Source organism: Ailuropoda melanoleuca, chromosome 8 (assembly GCF_002007445.2).
Source record: "Ailuropoda melanoleuca isolate Jingjing chromosome 8, ASM200744v2, whole genome shotgun sequence".
NCBI lineage: Eukaryota > Metazoa > Chordata > Mammalia > Carnivora > Ursidae > Ailuropoda > Ailuropoda melanoleuca.
The window spans coordinates 52,049,798-52,068,368 of NC_048225.1; the positions used below are offsets into that span (position 1 = coordinate 52,049,798).

The following is an 18,571-nucleotide window of genomic DNA, read 5'->3' on the forward strand; positions in this document are numbered from 1 at the left end:
CAAACCTGCAAATCCCTCCTTCCTTCCCCAAGATGGCCTCCAGCACCTTCTCACAATCTAGCTTCTCAGCAAGGTGAGAGTGAACTGTGCTCTGACGTATGGCTGCGGCCTGAGTGAGATCCCACAGCCCTCGGGGGCCCCTGCCTGTTCCCAAATGCCAGACCCCTGGGAGCCTCGGGACCAGGCAGGGGTTTGAGTTTTGGGGAACAGGGGAGGAGAAGGGGACCCCTCTGCCCCCTCCCAGCTCAGGCCCTAAGACTTGGTGGTTAGGTGTGATGCACACGACATGTCCTCCCATACCTGCTTCTCTTCCAGGTCCCCTCTGGGAATAACCAACCCCAACAGCTGGACACTAGCGAGAATCTGGGGCATTAGCCCCTCATCTCATCCTATCCCCAATCTAACTGGTCACCCAGTCCTACTCATTCAGCCCTCTGAAGTGTTGTTGCTGGTTGAGCAGCGCCCTCCTCGCCAACCTTAAGCCCCTACCCTGATCCAGACCGCCACCTCTCACCTGGCCCCCTGGCCCTTGCTGTCCTCCAGCTCTCCCCCAGTCCCTCACCTCCTGAGAGCTTCCTCAAGCACCTGTCTGATCCCAGCGCTCGGGGGCTTAGAGCCCTTCCCTGCCACCCCCCACCCCCGCCTGCAACCTGACATTCAGAGGCCAACCTGAGGTAGACACAGGGACTTTGGGCCTTCGCTCCAGCAATCCCCCATACTTCCAAGCCAGGGAAGGTTGGTCTGCACTTCCCCAAACACTTCTATGGCCTTGCTCATGCTGTTCCCTTTACTTCTTTTCCACTCAATCTTCGAGTCCCAGCTCAAAGTTTTCCCAGTTTCTAAAGCCTTTGCTGACCGTGCAGCCCACCCTCACGTGCTCCACTGGCCACCCCCTCACATCTGCCACAGGCTGTGTCAGGGCCTCCTCCGGGCCCCCACGTTGCCTGGGTCTCCCATGGCAAGGCAGTGGTCACACTGGGCTGCCGTTGTCTGAATGCGGTTCTGACCTCCCACTGTGCCCCAAGGCTGGGGACTTGTGGCGGCCAGTCTCTGTGTCTTCTAGATCTTTGGTCCACAGTGCCTCATACAGAGGCCACAAACAAGTGGTGTGGCAGAGAATCTGACGGGATGGATGGCTAGCTGGTGGCTACTGGGGACCAGTTTTGAATTAGAAGCAGAAATCCTAGTCATAGACACACCCTCGTAGTCCCTTTTTCCCACCTTCTCACTTCCTCTGAGAAAATAGGATCAGAGTAGGACAGTGGCCTGCACCAGGCCCTCAGAGGAAGCAGGGACAGGGCCCGCCAGAGCCCACAACTCCAACTGCCCTGGCATTTCATGGCACCTACTGGGCCAGGAGCACTTCAATCCAGCTCGGGCCCTCACGCAGCCCTCCCTGAGGCATGAATGGACTGGCTGGGGAGATCAAAGAACCCGCCTGGACTTTCCAGTCCTGAGTGGAACATTCCTCTCTCACTTTATCCTGTTTCTTGATAAAAGTTGATCCAGTTGGAAAATTCCTTCTGCCTGGTCCCTGCTCACAGACTCGCTGCTAGGCTCCAGTGCCAGAGGGAAGAGGATGCCGAGGCAGACTGTCTGCCTTCCCCACTCAACCCCAGCCTCTGGTCCCCATAGTCCCTCCCCCAACAGTTCAGCAGAGAGGTGAGAGGCAGCTCAGCCACTGTGCGACCCTGTAGCCCCACGCACACCCCTGGGCTTCCCTGAGCCTCCATGACCTCATCTGTGCAATGGGAATTACAACAAGGAAGTCCCCTCCTTCTTGGGGACTTTGGGGGGGATTAATTGAGACACTGAAGGCCAACCTTTGTTTCACTCCCACCATGTCTAAACAGTGCCGGTGCCTGGTAATTCCTCATTCAGGACTGGGTATTATTACTCTAATGCTTTCTGGTTTTACAGAGGAGATCTATGTTCTTGTTTGTTTCTCATAACATCCCATAACAGAATGACCAGTCCCCATTTTATAGCAAGGAGTCACACTCAAGTGACTAAGTGGCCCACCCCGTTATATGGCAGACCCAGGCCTCTCCTCACCCCTTTCCTGCACGGAAGGACTCCCAACGGACATCAGCACCCCCAGGCCAATGTCCACAGGCACCTCCAGCATAGACCAAAGTGTAACCAGGGAACAAAAGGAGGCCTGGCTCTGAAGGAATGCCAGAGAGAGAGAGAACATGGCCAATCCCAGAGACTGGTGACACATTTGGAAAAGAGGAGCTGGCCTGATACTGAGTTTAGAGAGACAGGGATCATATGCCCCATAGAGGAAGGGGGGAGGGTTGCCTCTGTTCCAATGGGAATAGCTTGGCCAAGGCAGAATGTTAGGATCCCAGCTCATTCATTCATTCGGCAAGGCTTCACAGAGAATCCTGTCTGGACAGACGCCCTGTGGGGTCTCAGGGGAACCAGATGTGACTCACCTAGTCCTTGCCCTGGAGTTAAGGGCATCTTGGAAGTCAGAGGGGTCAAAGGCAACAGCCTGGAGGGCGGAGGGGGGGGATGAAAGTGGGAAAGCCCCCGAGAGAAGAGGCTAGAAGCCCTGGGCCCAATGCTGCTGAAGCAAGCCAGCCTCCCTGACCAGCTCCCGGACACCCAGTCATGTCCCCCCGACCTGCAGTCCCCACTTCCAGGGCTCCAGTGGGAGCAGGTGGGAGGGGAGCTCTGGGATCCAGTGACACAGTTACAGGACACCGTCTGACATGCAACATGACCAGGTGAAATGTAAGCCTGCAGGCAGAGTCCGGGGCCCGCCCTGGGGGCTACAGGCAGGTCTGTGGGCCTGTCTGGGCTGCCAGCTGAGCCCATGCCCCTTCTCTGGCTGCAACCTCACAGTGGCTTCCTAGAAGGTCATAGAACCAGAGCCTCCAGAAGGACCTGCAGGCACTCCGGTTCTAAAGCCCAGGGGACAGGGCATGATTCAACAGAACCCGAGCGCCAGAGCTGCCACTGAGATAGGGGCGGGGAGACACTACCCAGAGGCCAGAGGTCCTGGGTACTACTGCCGGCACCATCACTTCCTAGCTGTGTGACCAGGCCTGGTGGTCCCGCCCTGTCCCAGCTTCCCTTGGGGAGCAGGGTATTTGCCCCTAATGGATGCTGTGAGGACCCAAAGACAGAGCTTGGGTCAAAGGGCTTTGCAGACCCCATGGGGGTGTCCCTGAAGGCTGCAGGAACAACAGTGGTGCCCCTGCCCCCCTATAGCCAGTATCTGGCCTCCCCCCTAAGCCCTGCCCTTGCCCCCAGGGGAGCCCTCTGCTCCCAGTCACTGCACTCTCTTTTGCCTCCAGCATTCTAGGACCCCAAGACAGAAACTTGGTTCTATCCCTCTATTCCCCAGCACTGGGCACAGCACCAGGCACAGTGCATCTCTCTGATGCACTGAATCTCCCTGCTAAGATAGGACCCTGTTCTCAGGACCATGCCCCTATGTCCCCACACCATAGACACGTGTGCTACCCCTCTAGGCCCTCCTCCAGACCACCTGCCTTCTCCAGGGCAGGACCCTGACCTTGTACTTTTCCGTCCCTCCCCACACCCACTACCCACACAGCTTACACCTCCTGTGCCCCTTTCCTTCAGGGCCACAAGGAATCAAGCGCTAATCTGTCAGACGGATTCCCAGGGCAGTGCCAAGGTAAGCAATGAACTCCTAGGATGCCATAACCCAGGAGAGCAAAACTACAGGCACTTTTAGTCTAACTCACTTTACTGAGGTGTTCTCTACAGCGGCCCCAACTTATGGGTCAACAACCCAATGAGATAGTTACTGTGATCCCCATTTTACAGAAGAGAAAACTGAGACTCTGAAGGGAAGGAGACTTGGTGAGGGATGCATAACTAATAAATGGGCAGGATGGAATTTGAATCTAGTCTGTCTGACTCAAAGCACCCCTGTGCCTGAGGAGCTCGCAGCCTGGTGCCACCCCCCTCCCGCCACCATACACGTGCACGTGCCCCCCCCCATCTCTAACACTAGGCTAGAGTCCACTAGAATGGACTAAGTTCTTATGGAAATAGAACCCGGCAGCTTGGGCAGAAGGGGAGCACCCTCTCCCTGGGGCAGTGGGCAAGCTCCGTGGAAGATGGGGTGCCTAAGAGGCAGAAGTACAGGCACAGGTACTGCCTCCACCCCTTCAGGTTACCACCCTGCCCCTGCCTTGGGTGACCTGTCAGCCTGCGTCTTCCCAAAGGCTTAGGGGCAGGGGAGGTAGCGGCTACTCACATTGCCTTCGTCGTCCACCACCTGGACCTGCCCAGAGTCACAGAGCTTCACCACTGCTCCGATGGGCACGTCGAACTCCTGCCCAGATCGCAGGTCCATCCAGACATAGTCCCCCTGTGGGTGGGAGAGAGCCCCAGGCCAGGTGAGCGGGGAGGGGACCCTGTGCCCCTGCCCTCCTACCAGCAGAGACTCCTGAGCCATCACAGGAGAGGGAAGAAAGGGGAACTTGCTCTTGCTGGAAGCCGTCTGGTGCCCGGCCCAGGCTGAGCACTGATGCAAGGTCCTCAATCCCTCGTCTGTAACAGCTGTTACTGCCCCCATTTCACAGATAAGTAAGCAGTGGCTCAGAGGGGAGAAGAGACCCCACGGCTGGTCAGCTTCACACCCAGGCCTGTCCAGTGCCCAGCTCTCGCCAAGGCTCTACACCCCATACACAGACAGCAGATCTATCGATGTTCAGGCAGAAACACCAAGCCATCAAACCACTTCCCCTCTGTCCTAAAGGAGGCAGCCCCACAGGACACCCAAACAGCCTCCACCACCCTCCGGGGCGAGTCTTATTCACAGGTGTGGGCTCCTCGCAGTGACACTGCTGTGCTGGGCCCTGCGATACGAGTCCCCCACACTGCCTCCTGGCTTGCGGGGAGAGCCCCGACCTTGAGGGGGAGGGTGTCACGCTGTGTCCCCTGCTCTTACTACATACTCAGTAAGGTGCATGGAGGCCAAACCCAAAATCCAGAGTCAGAAAAATGGACTTGGAACAAGCGTTTTCAGCACAGATGCATTCCGCAAACACACACGGAGCACCTACTGAATACGGGGCACTGACTGATCTGAATGCTGGGGATCCAGCAGTGACCGTGGCGTCTACACTCCAGCTGGGAGGAGGCAGAAAACACACAGCTGAGCAAATACGTTCACGTGATCACTGCAGAGGATGGTGAGGACAGCGAAGGGCCCAGGCACACGGAGGGCGGGGAAGGCCTGAGTCGGACAACAGCCCTCGCGCTGGCCAAGACCCAGCACCATAGATGCTCACCGGCCTGCAGGTAAAAGCTGGATTTTATCCTAATCCTTGTAAGAGTATTCCCCCGGAGGGCGAGAGAACATAGACATTTTAATAAAACTAGAATTTACCAGGCGGCAGTTAGAAACAAAACGGCTGATAAAACAGAGGACAATGAGGTCACTCCATGGGAATGGCCCAGCAGAAACCGCTCTGGGCTGGGAGTCAGGAGTCTGGGTTCCAGGCTTGTCCAGACTGGGCCTTGGACAAGTTACTGACTGACTTGGGCCTCGGTTTCCACAGGTGTCTGAGGAGTGGGCTCAGGAAGACCTGAGGCCAGCTCCTCACTGCCTCAGCCTCCTCCTGTTCCCATCAGAATCAACTCTTTTTCGGCCACAGCTGCCCGTTCATGGGAGGTTATTCATGTCAGAGACAGGCTAGCTCCAAACCCAAGCTTTCTCCCAGAAAAAGTGGGAGAACTGGAGAGCCTCTGGGGAGGAGTACTCTGTGGTCCCGAGCATCTGCGGTGTCCCCAGGCTGCATGGCTGCTTCCCGTAAGGCGCCCTGTGTAACCCTTTTGTCCCAAACCCAGACCGCACTTCCTGGCACACCCCTCAGCTGTGCTCAGTTCCAGGCCACGGGCCTCTGGACACACCCGGCTCATACTGCTCTTCTCCCCCTGCCTGCTACCCTGCCCGCATGTCCACAGGGAGGATGCCCACCCGTCTGTCCAGCTCATCCGGCCCCTTCCCACCTCCCCACCTTCTTACTCCTCCTCCCCAACCCCTGAAGAGTTCATTCATTCATCCAGTACGTATTTATGGAGAACCCACTGTGGACCAGTCCTGCTCCAGCTTTAGGGACAGAGCCATGAATAGACGGGAAAGGCAGACTGCCTATAGCCAGACGAGGGGAGGACGTGGGGGGGGCCATGGGCAGGTGCCAGGTCACAGTCACGCAGGGCCCTATAACCATGGACAGAGGTTGGACTTTCTTTAAAGTAAGATAAAAAGCCATTGGAAGGTTTTAAGCAGTAGGATGGCATGATGAATTTACATTTTCAAAAGCTCACTCTGGCTGCTGTGTGGAGAACGGGGGCATGCCCCCAGGCTCCAGGGCCTCTGGGTTTCCCCTTACAGCCAGCACCACTCGGGATGACCGCCACTATGCAACCATTCACCACTAGCACGCAGCCCGCTCCAAGGACAGGGCTGGGGCTGAGTCTCAGGTGGGACTCCCCAGAGCCAGAGTCTAACAGAGAAAAACAGAATTTGTCTCTCAATGAGAGAGAAAGAGACAGTATGTGTGTATGAACATATATGTGAGAGTGTGTGGGGGGGAGGCAAGGGGGGTTATGTAAGAGACAAAGCAGGTGCCAGAGGGTGTGTGAGAAAGAATAAAGAATGTATAGCATGAGAGAGAGCCAGAGACAGACACTAACTGCTGGAGACCAGGTGGCCAGGACATTGCTTCATCCTAACGCCCAAAACACCCAAGACGGGCCAGGTAGCAAGTTAGAGGCTTCCCTGCGATTAACTATCTCACCGACAGCCCTTAGGCAGAGGGTTCTATTTTTACTTCATCTCCTCAAAGAGGTCAAGAAACCTACCCAAATTCACCGAGCTGTTTTGTAGTAAAACCAGGAATGAAGCCCAAATCTGACAAACTCCAAATTCAGTGCTCTTTCCTGCCATCTCTCTGAACCCAGTTCTGCGAGCAAAACAGGAAACACTGATAGGACCCTTGGCCTTAAATGCTTGTGGGCCAAAGGTCATGCTGGGAGCCTCAGCAGAGGGCAGAACTGGAGTGCAAGAGTCTCTCTGAGTCACCTGTATTCCCCGACCCAGAGCAGAGCCTAGCATACAGAAAATGCATCCCACTCAGAACAGAGGATAACCAAGATAAAAGACCTCATGTGAGCAGGAAATGGGAGTGAGAGAGGCTGAGCAGGGAGCTCAGGGCCCACAGAAACAGAAGTGACTAGAGCTCTCCTAACCAAGGATGGTCACGAGAAGGGCAGTGACTGAAATTTCTCTTTCTCTGTTCCAGGTCTCAACATAAGGAAAAAGGCTAAAATGACAGCTAAGTGGCCTCAGGGAAAATTCTGAGGCTTGAGAACCTCTGAGGGAGAAGTTCCCATGGTCCCAGGGAAAGTTCTTTGGGTATCAGAATGCAGGTGGATTGGAAGAATCTTCATTTTTACAGATGAGGAAACTGAGGCCCAAAGAGACAAAGGAACCTGGCTACAGTCACTCATCAAATTGGTGACGCATTAAACTGTGAGCACCTGCAGGGCAGGGCCTGAGCCGAAAACAGGGCGGGCCAGGAGCTGCTGGCTGGGGAAGTGAAGGAAGACGGAAAAGAACAGGAAATTTTTTTGTGGAGCAGGAATTCGGAGGAGAGGAAAAGAGGAACAGGCCCCAGGTCTTACCCCAGCTGCCCCTCCCATCCCCAGACTCCAGGCACCCATGCCTGCATCTGGCCCTATTCGTCCCACTCCATTGCAAAGGGCGCCCCACTGGAGACTTCACCTTGAATTGAAAATCCCATTTGTGACATGATGGACGCCTCCGTAGGGCCCTGTGATATGGGGCCAGTTCCAGCTTCTCTGCTGTCACAGGAGTGGCTGGAGCAGAGGGTCTCCCAGACCCAGAGTACGAATTTCTCAGACTGGATCTATCTAAAAAGTCTCAAAAGTACCCGGAAAACCCCAAGGAAGCTGGGCACACCCATAGTGAACACACAGTAAAGAGATCTTAGTTGTCTGCCTTCTGCTCAGGTCACGATCCCGAGGTCCTGGGATCGAGATCCGCATCGGGCTCCAGTCCTACATCCGGCTCCTTGCTTGGCGGGGAGCCTACTTCTCCCTCTGCCTGCTTCTCCCTGCTTCTGTGCACGTGTACTCTCTCTCTCTGACAAATAAATAAAATCCTTAAAAAAATTAAAGAGATCTTGATTTAGGTCCCAGCTCTACCACTAAGACTTTGGGGAACGCTTTCAGTCTCTCTGGGCCTTGGTGTTCACAGCGCTCACGGACGCGGAGTCAGGGCATGGGAACATGAGAGACCCCACAAACGCATGTTGGCCTTGATACCCACCCACCTGCCCTCCCAGGGTGCAGTCCAGTGTGGGATGAACGTTAACTTCCAACAGGGCCTTGGCCCTTTATGCCTCTTCCTTTCTCGGGGGCAGGGCCTGGAACTCAGTCCCCATTTGTGGGATGAAAAGGAATCTGTCTCAGCACCTGTTTCTCCCTCTCATCCTCATAATCACTCTGGGACACTGGTTTTATTAGCCCCATTTTCACAGGTGGGAAAGACGAACCGACCAACTTGTCAAGGGCACCTGTGAGCAAGGAAGTCTCCAGTTGCTAACCTTAGGTGGTAGAGGGGACCGAGGGCCATGCCCTCCTGCTGGTGGGCCAGCCAGACCAGAACCGTCTCCTGAGCCCCCTCGGATCACCTGGAGGCCCTCCCTGCTCTGCACCCCGGAGAAGTGAGGAAGCCCCTTCTGGGACCTGGCCCATCCACCTTGGGTGAACGCAAAAGCTCCATGCACAAGGGGGGGCGGGCGGCAGGGGCCAATTTCCCGCTGGGAATCAGGGATGGTACAGCCCACCTGAGTGCCCTCTCTGCGTGCACCCCGATGCTCTGCGACCGTCACCCCTCAGTTCCCGCCAGGCAGGGAAACGGAGGCCCTGGGCAGGCTTCCCTGGGTGCGCCCTCCCCCTCCCCGCGCAGGCCTCACCGGCAGGACCGCGTAACTCTTCAACGCGTGGTTCAGGCTGCGCACCAGCGCCCACTTGCCAGGCTGCTTGGCGCGCGCCTCGGCGGGGTCGGCAGGGGGCTCCATGGCGCGGAGGGTCTGGCGGCGGCTCCGGTGGCAGCAAGGCTCAGGCTCCCTAATTCACCTAATCCCCTGCGCGCCGACCGCCCGGAACCCTAAACCCGGCCATCTGCCGCGGGCCCATGGCAACGGCGGCTTAGGTGACGCCTGCGGGCGGGACCGGGGAGGGGGCGCCGGCGCTGCCCTGGCCCTCTCCCATCTGCACGGGACTCCCCACCACCTGATCATGAGGACTCCTGGCTGGCTTCACCCAGACCACAGAGTGTGGCGCCCGGGAACCCAGCTGCAGGCCTCAGCCCAAACGAGGCACCTGGAACCTCACCCAGACCGCAGTTTGGGAGAAAAATCTGTATGTTTTCTATGGAAAGAAACCTGGGGATGTTATGGAGGGGAACGCAATAAACTTCATGAGTTTTTGAGACTGAAGGGAAGGTGCCTGAAAGATCCTTCTAGCTCACTGGCTACCTCTAGAAAGCCACGGCATGTAAACATCTTGGAGGGGGGTGAGGGGGGCGACTAAGCTTCTGAACAAGCTGCTGTCTGGTCCTCCTCACCCAGCCTTGAGGCTAGCCAGCTGGTAATCTCCCGCAGGCAGGCAGATGAAGCACTGAGACCTGGGGGAGGGGTCCCCTGGTTCTCCAGGACAATGAACACCAAGCTGGGCTCCTGTGTCCTGGCAGCCATGCAGGACTGGGCACCTGGCTCGGATCCATGCTGGGCTGTGGGCCACAATGGCCACCATCCTATCCAGAATGCACAGGCCCTGTGACTCTCCTCCTACTTCCTTCTCCCCCCTCCCTACTTATGTTTTCTTCTTCCCCTTCCCCTCTCTCTCTTCTCGGCCTATTGTTTCCATACTTGGCCCTTGGCATTGTCTAGAATCCTGGAGGCCTAATTTGTCCCATAAAAACAAGCCAACCACTATGGGAAGTAGGGGGAATGATAAGAAGGAGAGAGTAATACCTCACACAGAACTCAGAGCTGCCCCGCTAGACCTGGGCTTCCTTCTACCCCAACCCCCATCCCAGCCTCAGGGACCAGCACTCCGCCACCCGGCACAAAGCCGACTGAGCACAGCTATTCCCACCTTCTTCCTGTGCCCTTTCAGGTACCCTGCTCTTGGGAGGGGTCCTTTCCCTGGCCAAGCACGGAATAAGCACACCTACCCCTGCCCATCCACCCACCTGTGGGTGTCTATGGGAACAGGACCTTCAGACACAGGAAGGTGCCGGAGGTGGGCTTCCAGGCATCCTTCCATTTGTCCATTTAACCAACCTGTGACCAACCTTCACAGGCTCAGACTCAAGTTCAGGGGACACCATCCTCAGAGCTCCCAGCCTGGGGATGCACAGACCCAGACCCAGGTAAGGCTAGTACCAGCAGACAAGGGAGGGGTTAGTCCTGGAGAGGCAGGACAGCGTGGCCACTGCGCGGTTGGACTCGGGACGCAGACAGCTTAGGTTCACTCCTGGCTAGACTGCTCAAGCTGTGGAACCTTGGGCAAGTTCCTCAACCCGTATGTGCCTCTGTTTCCACAACTGTGGGATGACAAGATAACAGTACCTTGTGCGTTGCCTGTGAGGATTTTAATGGTTTACGTGTGTAACTCACTCAGATTCGTGCCTGTTAGAACACATGGCTGTGTGAGTGTTGTTATGATTCACTGAGCAAGTCACGTTAGGGGCAACACCTAACGGTGTTACTCTTTTCAGCAGACATGAGAGGGAAGGGCACTCCCGAAGAAGAAAGAGCAGAGCACAGAGAAGCAGAGGTAAGAAGGAAGAGATGGTAAAACAAGTCCGGTGGATGGAGAGAGGCCCCCTCAGGGAGACTGGGCAAATACTGACCCAGACCCACTGCTCAACCCCATGCGCCCAGGCCACCCTGGGCTGAAGGCTGGGAAGAGGCCCCTTCTCTGTAGGCAGCGAGCACCCCAGGTCTGGGAGGCAAGTCTCATGCCCCTGCGACCTCTCCCAGATCCTCTCCCAGACCCAGGGCTCACTGCTGCTCCAGCCTCACCTGCCGCTGCCTCGAACACACAGGACAGGGTCTCCCTCTCCTCACCATTGCTTCTGGGAGCCCTCTGCCAGGACTGCTTCACCCCGCTATCCTCTTCCCTGCCCCCACCCAGCCACCAGGGCTCCACAGAGCCGCATGCCACCTGTTCTCCACCCCCCCCAACACTGCTTTCTTTTCTGTACTTCTTTGGTGCCTCACACAAACTCATGGTGCTGCCCTCACCCCATCACACCACCATCCACTCCGACTCTGGCCAGAGGGGGAGACTGAGGTTCAGAGGAAGTGAAGAGACTTACCCAAGGACACATACCAAGTTGGGACAAAAAGCTTTCACTTACTTAGTAACTGTGCCAACTGTCAAGAGCAAGGGATGTCAAGGAAGATAGCAAAGAAGGAAACTCAAGAATTCATTCCTTTATAGAAACACTAAAAATATGGCAAGAACTGTCAGAATCAACTGTACTACCAGAACTCTAGAAAATAATCAAATGTTATTGTAACCAACAGACTATTAAATACAGACTATTGTATTTGGTTATTGTAACCAACAGACTATTAAAGAGAAAGGTGACTGAACCCCAGCAGGAGAGCTTTGTGGTGTTTTAACCTACCCCTCCCCACCCCATCTTGTGGCAATTTTGAAGATGCAGGCTCATGTCCCTGGTGTGGGTTCTTGGGGCCAGAAGCAGAACAGACCTGTTACAAAGAATTATGGTTGTTTTAACCTGTCTGGGGGCTCCCTAAAGGAATAATGCAAAGGCCTTGCCTTTATTTCCCTAACTTGGAACTCCCCTGGGGTGGAGGAGCAGCTAGGGAGGGCTCTGGGCAAAAACATTCAAAGACAGATGAACTACCCACTGCCACCTGGGGGAAAAATAATCAGTTGGAAAAAAACAATTGACACTCCAAAAACCCTGGAGGAAAGCCAGGGGAATATGGGTTTTGAAAAGCTCCTGCATATGCTAGAGAATCTAGAAAACCTCATGTATGCCCAGGGTTGGAAGAATGTTCAGAAAAAGTGAAGGCTAAGGCAGGCTTGTAAATGGCCTGAGCATTGAAGGCATGCCCCAACACACACACACACACACACACACACACACAGCCCAACTGCAGGACCAAGAGTTTTTTTGTTTTGTTTTTGGTTCTAGGGGTTTTCAAAATTTCAGTGACCACACACAGCAAAGAAGACAGTCTTCATAAAGATAGTTTAGAAATGTCACTAAACAAAACTACAATTCACAAGAAGCAGTAACAACAAACCAGAGAGAGAAAGAGAGAGAGAGAGAGAGAATTGGACTTCCAGAGTTATCACATTATATTTAAAATGTCCAGTTTTCAAAAAAAAAAAGTCCAGTTTTCAACAAAAGGTAATGAGGCAAATAAACAAGTATGGCCCATTCATAGGTAAAAGGAAATTAATAGAAATTTTCCCTGAGGAAGTCAGACATTGGACTTTATAGACAAAGATTTTTATCAACTACCTTAAATATATAGTCAAAGAATGGAATGAAACCAAGACATCTCACCAAATAGAGAGTATAATAAAGGGATAGAAATTATTACATGTTATTAACTGGAAAATAACCAATATGAAAAATTCACTAGAGGGGTTCAACAGCAAATTTGAACAGGCAGAAGGAAGAATAAGCAAACTTGGAGATAGGTTAATTGAGATTATGCAGTCTGAGGAATAGGAAATTAAAAAAAAAAAAAAGAATTAGGAAAAGTGAGCAGAACCTAAGAAAGGTATGGGACATCAGGTGGACCAACATATGCATAATGGGAATCCCAAAGGAGAGGAGAAGAGAAAGAGGCAGAAAGGCTATTTGAAGAAATAATGGTCAAAAATGTTCCAAACTTGAGGAAAGACACAAATCTTCATATCCAAATAGCTCAGTAAATTCCAAGTAGGATGAACTCAAAAAGATCCACATTGAGTCTTAGCCATAACAATCAGATAACAAAAACAAAATAAAAGACATCCAAATTGGTAAGGAGGAAGTAAAATTATCACAATTTGCAGGTGACATGATAATATATATAGAAAACCCGACAGATGCCACCAAAAAACTACTAGAACTGATAAATGAATTCAGTAAGGTCACAGGATACAGAATCAATATACAGAAATCCATTGCATTTCTTTTTTTTTTTTTTTAAGATTTTATTTATTTAGTCGACAGAGATAGAGACAGCCAGCGAGAGGAGGGAACACAAGCAGGGGGAGTGGGAGAGGAAGAAGCAGGCTCATATCGGAGGAGCCTGATGTGGGGCTCGATCCCAGATCGCCAGGATCACGCCCTGAGCCGAAGGCAGATGCTTAACCGCTGTGCCACCCAGGCGCCCCATCCATTGCATTTCTATACACCAATAATGAAACAGCAGAAAGAGAAATTAAGAAAACAATCCCATTTACAATTGCACCCAAAATAATAAAATACCTAAGAATGCACTTAACCAAGGAGGTGAAAGACCTATACTCTGAAAACTATAAAACACGGATGGAAGAAATTAAAGACAATGCAAAGAAATGGAAAGACATTCCATGTTCACGGATTGAAAGAAAAAATACTGTTAAAATATCTCTACTATCCCAAGCAATCTACACATTTAATGCAGTTCCTATCAAAATACCGACAGCATTTCTCACAGAGCTAGAATACACAATCCTAAAATTTGTGTGGAACCACAAAAGACCCCGATAGCCAAAGCAATTTTGAAAAAGAAAAACAAAACTGGTGGCATCACAATTCCAGACTTCAAATTATATTACAAAGCTGTAGTGACCAAAACAGTATGGTACTAGCACAAAAATAGACACATAGGTCAATGAAACAGAATAGAAAGTCCAGAAATAAACCCATAATTATATGGTCAATTGATCTTTGACAAAGACGGAAAGAATGTACAATGGGAAAAAGATGGTCTTGAACAAATGGTACTGGGAAAACTAGACAGCTGCATGCAAATGAATGAAACTGGACCACTTTCTTACACCACACACAAAAATAAACTCAAAATGAATTAAGAACCTAAATGTCCTGGGTGGCTCAGTTGATTAAGTGGCTGCCTTGGGCTTAGGTTGTGATCCTGGGGTCCTGGGATCGAGCCCCACGTCAGGCTCCCTGCTCAGTGGGGAGTCTGCTTCTCCCTTTCCGTCTATTCCTTCCCCCCACTCATTTTCTCTCTCTAATAAAATCTTAAAATAAAATAAAAATAAGAGGCAAATGCATAAAACAACAATTATAAATCTATGTTAATGGGCACACCATGTATAAAGATGTAATTTCTGACAATCACAATATGAAAGGTAGAGGGACAGAGCTGTACAAAAGCAGCATTTTTTATGTACCATTGAAGCTAAGTTGGTATCAACTTCCACTAGATTTTTATAAATGTAAGATATTAACTGTAAACCCAGGGTAACCACTAGAATATATATGGAAATGATAGAAGAATCAAAAGTACACTGGAGAAAAAAATCAATCAAACACAAAAGGCGGCAGTAACAAAGGAATTCGGCGCGGGGAGTAGAAGGACATATAGGAAAACACAGCAAAATGGCAGAAGTCTTTATATGAAAAGGAGTTAAGCTTTGTATGGAAATGAATTAAAAGTTACAGTTTGGCTGAATAGGTTAAAAAAACAAACCAGAATCCAGCTATATGCCAACTACAGGAGACTCACTTTAGATCCAAAGACACAAATAGATTGAAAGTGAAAAGATAGAAAAATATATTCCATGAAAATAACGCAAATAGTAACCAAAAAAGAGCTGGAGTGGCTAGAAAATCAGACAAAGTAGACTTGACATCATTATAATGTTGTTATAAGAGACAAAGTAGGACATTTTAATAAAAGGGTCAATTCAACTGTTATCAACAGCCCACAAATTTATCTTCAAACCTCCCTGGTGCTCCCGAATCCGGGCAAAGTACGTTCAGTCCCTACCCTGGGTCCACCACAGAGCCAGAAATCATATCATACTGAAGCACGGCAGCCCTCCCTGAGGTCCTTAAAGAGGGTCACATGCGCCCCAGATCTGTGGGTTCTTGCAGGCACCAGCTGGCCTTGTAACCTGGGCCAGTCCCTCCTCCAGAGACCTCAGTCCCCCATCTGTAAGTAAGGAGGTCCTGCAACAGCCTCCCGCCCTACCACAGGCAGGGCAGAAGCTCCCCCAACCCCCAGACTCTGTGCCACCTCACTCCAGCCCAGGACTCCTGCTATGACCGTCGCACTGAAAGGCGCCCTTGCCATGTTTCAGGCCACCTCCCACCTTAGTCCGGTAACTACTCCAGGACAGGGAGCAATTTAGCTCTGCATCCTCTGTGCCCAGCCTGGTACAGAGAAGGGGCTCAGTGCCACGCTGCTGGGTGGGTGAGTGAGAATGTGGCTGGAGGGGAGGCAGCTTCTGGCATGCTAGGAGTCTCCAGGCACCACCCCCCCAAGTCCTGAAGCCATCAACCTGACGGGTCTGCCCAGACCTCCACAGGGTCCCTAGGAAAGAGCCTGTGTTCTGCAAATGCCTCCCACCCGGACGGTCTGATCTCTCCTTCCCCGAGCGCTGTGCCTGCTCCCCGTGCCACACAGCAGCTCCCCTCCCAGGATCTGAGGCCTCTCCCTGCCTGCTGCCCCCTCACCATCATGGCTGCCTTCCCTGTCTGGACCTGCCCTGGCTTATGTCTAAATGACCCTATCTGGGCTTCAGTTTCTTCACGTGTGACATAGGCATGACGATCCCTCCCCTCACAGGTTATGGCAATAAAAGGAGACCATGTCTAGAGAGTGCCTGGCACATAGTAGGGCCAATGTGGATGTTACTTTTGAAGAATTAGAACCTTCAACAAATGCTCGTTTTCATGAGGGAAGAGGTTTGGATTCTTCGCCCATGTTTATGAAGGTGTTCCCTGTACCTGGGGCCCTGGGGGGCTCAGAAAGACTGGGATGATGGAGGGCGGGAGGAGCGAATCGCCATCACTGATCTTTCCCACGTGGGGAAAGATCCATCATGTCCTTTGAGGTCTCCTGAGATCTTCACATCACATAAAGTGAGAGAGAAAAGAACAGGCAATTCTCATGCACAGGAACACTACCAATATGGTCTTATCGGGAGTAGGCGTCGCGGCAGCTAACCATCACTGAGCTGTGTCCTCCATCGGACTCACTGTTGTAGACGCCTTATGACTTCGCATTCCCAAGCATTCCTCTGAGCTGGCCACCATTGTCTGCCTCGCTCCGTAGACCAAGTGAGGGTGTAAGAATTCCTTCTTTAGCATCGAGCCTCATCTGAGTGGGCTGGTGCCGGGGCTGAGGAGACAGTGGGGAGCAGGACGAGGGCTGTCCCCCACTCCCAGGCTCACCTGGGGGTCTCAGGTACGCAGAGGAAAAAGATGGAGTGCGATCGACTCCACCGTGGGCGGAGCACGGAAGGCTCCCGGAGGGAACAGTGGCCACCTCAGGGCCTGAGGAGAAAGCGGCCAGGAAAATGGGAAGCGAAGTGCTCAGGGCAGGATGTGTGAGAGAACCGAGGTCTTTCAGGGCAGGAAGGAGAGGCAGGAGGAAGGGAGGAGAGAGGTGGGCTCAAATAGCAGGTAAAAGCAGCAGCACCTTGAGGGAACCCTCATGGCATTTTGTCTTCACAACCACCATCCCAGGAAAGAGGGGTTTCCTCCTCATTTTATAGGCAGGAAACGGGCTCAGGAAGGCTGAAAGACATGCCCAAATCTGCCCGCTCACCAAAAACGAAGCCCAAGCCGGAGCCCTGGTGTGTGGCCTGTGGAGCCGCGTAGCTGGCTGGCTCCCCAGAGCTGCCCCTTTCTCAGGGGCAAAGCAGCAACAGAACTGTTTTCTGTGTGAGGGCTGGGCAGAGCCTGGGCTTCCCCGTGGACACCCTCGCCCAGCACAGCCCGCTCACAGGGTGAGGGGAAAGGCACAGTCAGCCAAAGGCCCGCCTCACAGGCTTCCTGAGGGAAAACCCCCATGGGGGCTCTGGGCGGCCCAGGCTGCCCCTCCGAGGGCTACGAAGTCCCCCACTCACCGAACCCTGCCTGCAGCTGAGGCGCTGGCACCAGCGAACATTCAGTGACAGCGACTTTCCTTCTGTTGGCTCTGGCTGTCTCTGCTGGGGCTTTGAACAGGCTGTCAGGCCGAGGGGCTCCAAAGGGGGTCTCCTCCAGCCCTGGATGGAAGACTGTCCGTTCCGATCCCACCCTGCCTGAAGCCTCCCTTCTCTCTCTCTCTCTTTCTCTCTCTCTCTCTCTCTCTCTCACACACACACACACACACACACACACACACANGCTTCCTTCTCTCTCTCTCTCTCTTTCTCTCTCTCTCTCTCTCTCTCTCTCTCACACACACACCACACACACACACACACACACACACACACACACACACTCGCAGCTGCAGAACAAGGCTGCCCGCTGGCCTCTGACGGGCCTGGAGGATGTGAAGCTGCTGGCCAAGCCCCCACGGCACACACTCCCACCAGCCCTGGGGCTTGGTGCCGAGCAGACCTGGCTCGGGGCCCACATTCCTGGCTCTGGAGACCAGGAGCTCATTAGAGCCTCAGGCTGATCACGGGGAAGGGCTGAGGGTCAGGGGCCACTATGGCCCCGGGAAGGAAGGCGGGCTAGAGGACTCAGCCAGGGCCAGCACCCCTGCCTCTTCCCCCATATTACCCCAGGGGGCTCCCGCTCTAAGCAGGTCATCCCTCACTCACTGCCCCTTGTGAGGCTCAAGCCCTTCCTTTTCTGGCTTCACTAGACTGACCAACTTCCTACTCCCGGTGCCCAAAGGCTTTCCCACATTTGGGCCTTTGCACCTGCTATTCTACTTTCTGGAATGCCTGGGGATTCAGAGATGCACATAAATAAAGAATTTCTACCCAATGGGGTGAGTACAGTGAGAAGGGAAGGCCTCAGCAGACACATCAGAGGGAGCAGCTCCAGACTGGGCCTGCGAGAGGTGGGAAAGTTTCACCGCTAGCTTTTGAAGCATAGACAGGAGGCTTCTAAAAGAAAGCACTGGGGAGGGTGTCCTATGGTTTAACCATATGGATGAGAGAATGTGGGATGGGACGGGATGAGCCACCCAACAGGGTTCTTCCTGTCATAGACAGAGGAAGGCCAGTGGGGCACGGGGAGCTCTCACCTGCTGAAGAATCACCATCGTCCGTCGTCAGATGCTCGTGCTTCCCGCCTGGCCGGATACAGATCTGCGGGGGAGAGACCATGTGAAGCCTCTGAGCAGGCCGGCCCTGGCAGACAAGAGCCTGGCTGGGGTCACCTGGGCTCTTCCCAAAGCCTCAGCCGCTCCTCCCTCTGGGGAACCCTCCCTCCCTGGGGGCTCTCCTTCTGGCCACAGCCCAGCCTGCGTGACCTGAGCCTCAGCCACGGTCACTGGCTCTACTGCCCAGAGCAGCTGAGCTCTTCTCTTGGTTACGGTCATTCAGA

At 53.3% G+C, this 18,571-nt stretch overlaps 1 protein-coding gene across 1 annotated transcript in view; it reads right to left on the bottom strand.

Moving 5' to 3' along the window:
• MYO7A (myosin VIIA) overlaps positions 1-18,571 on the bottom strand; it is an 85,242-nt gene that overhangs the window by 64,505 nt on the left and 2,166 nt on the right. Inside the window, 3 exon segments of the mRNA XM_034666290.1 lie at positions 4,244-4,357; positions 17,152-17,292; positions 18,270-18,333. Coding sequence (XP_034522181.1) covers positions 4,244-4,357; positions 17,152-17,292; positions 18,270-18,287 — 273 coding nt within the window. The 5' untranslated portion in view covers positions 18,288-18,333.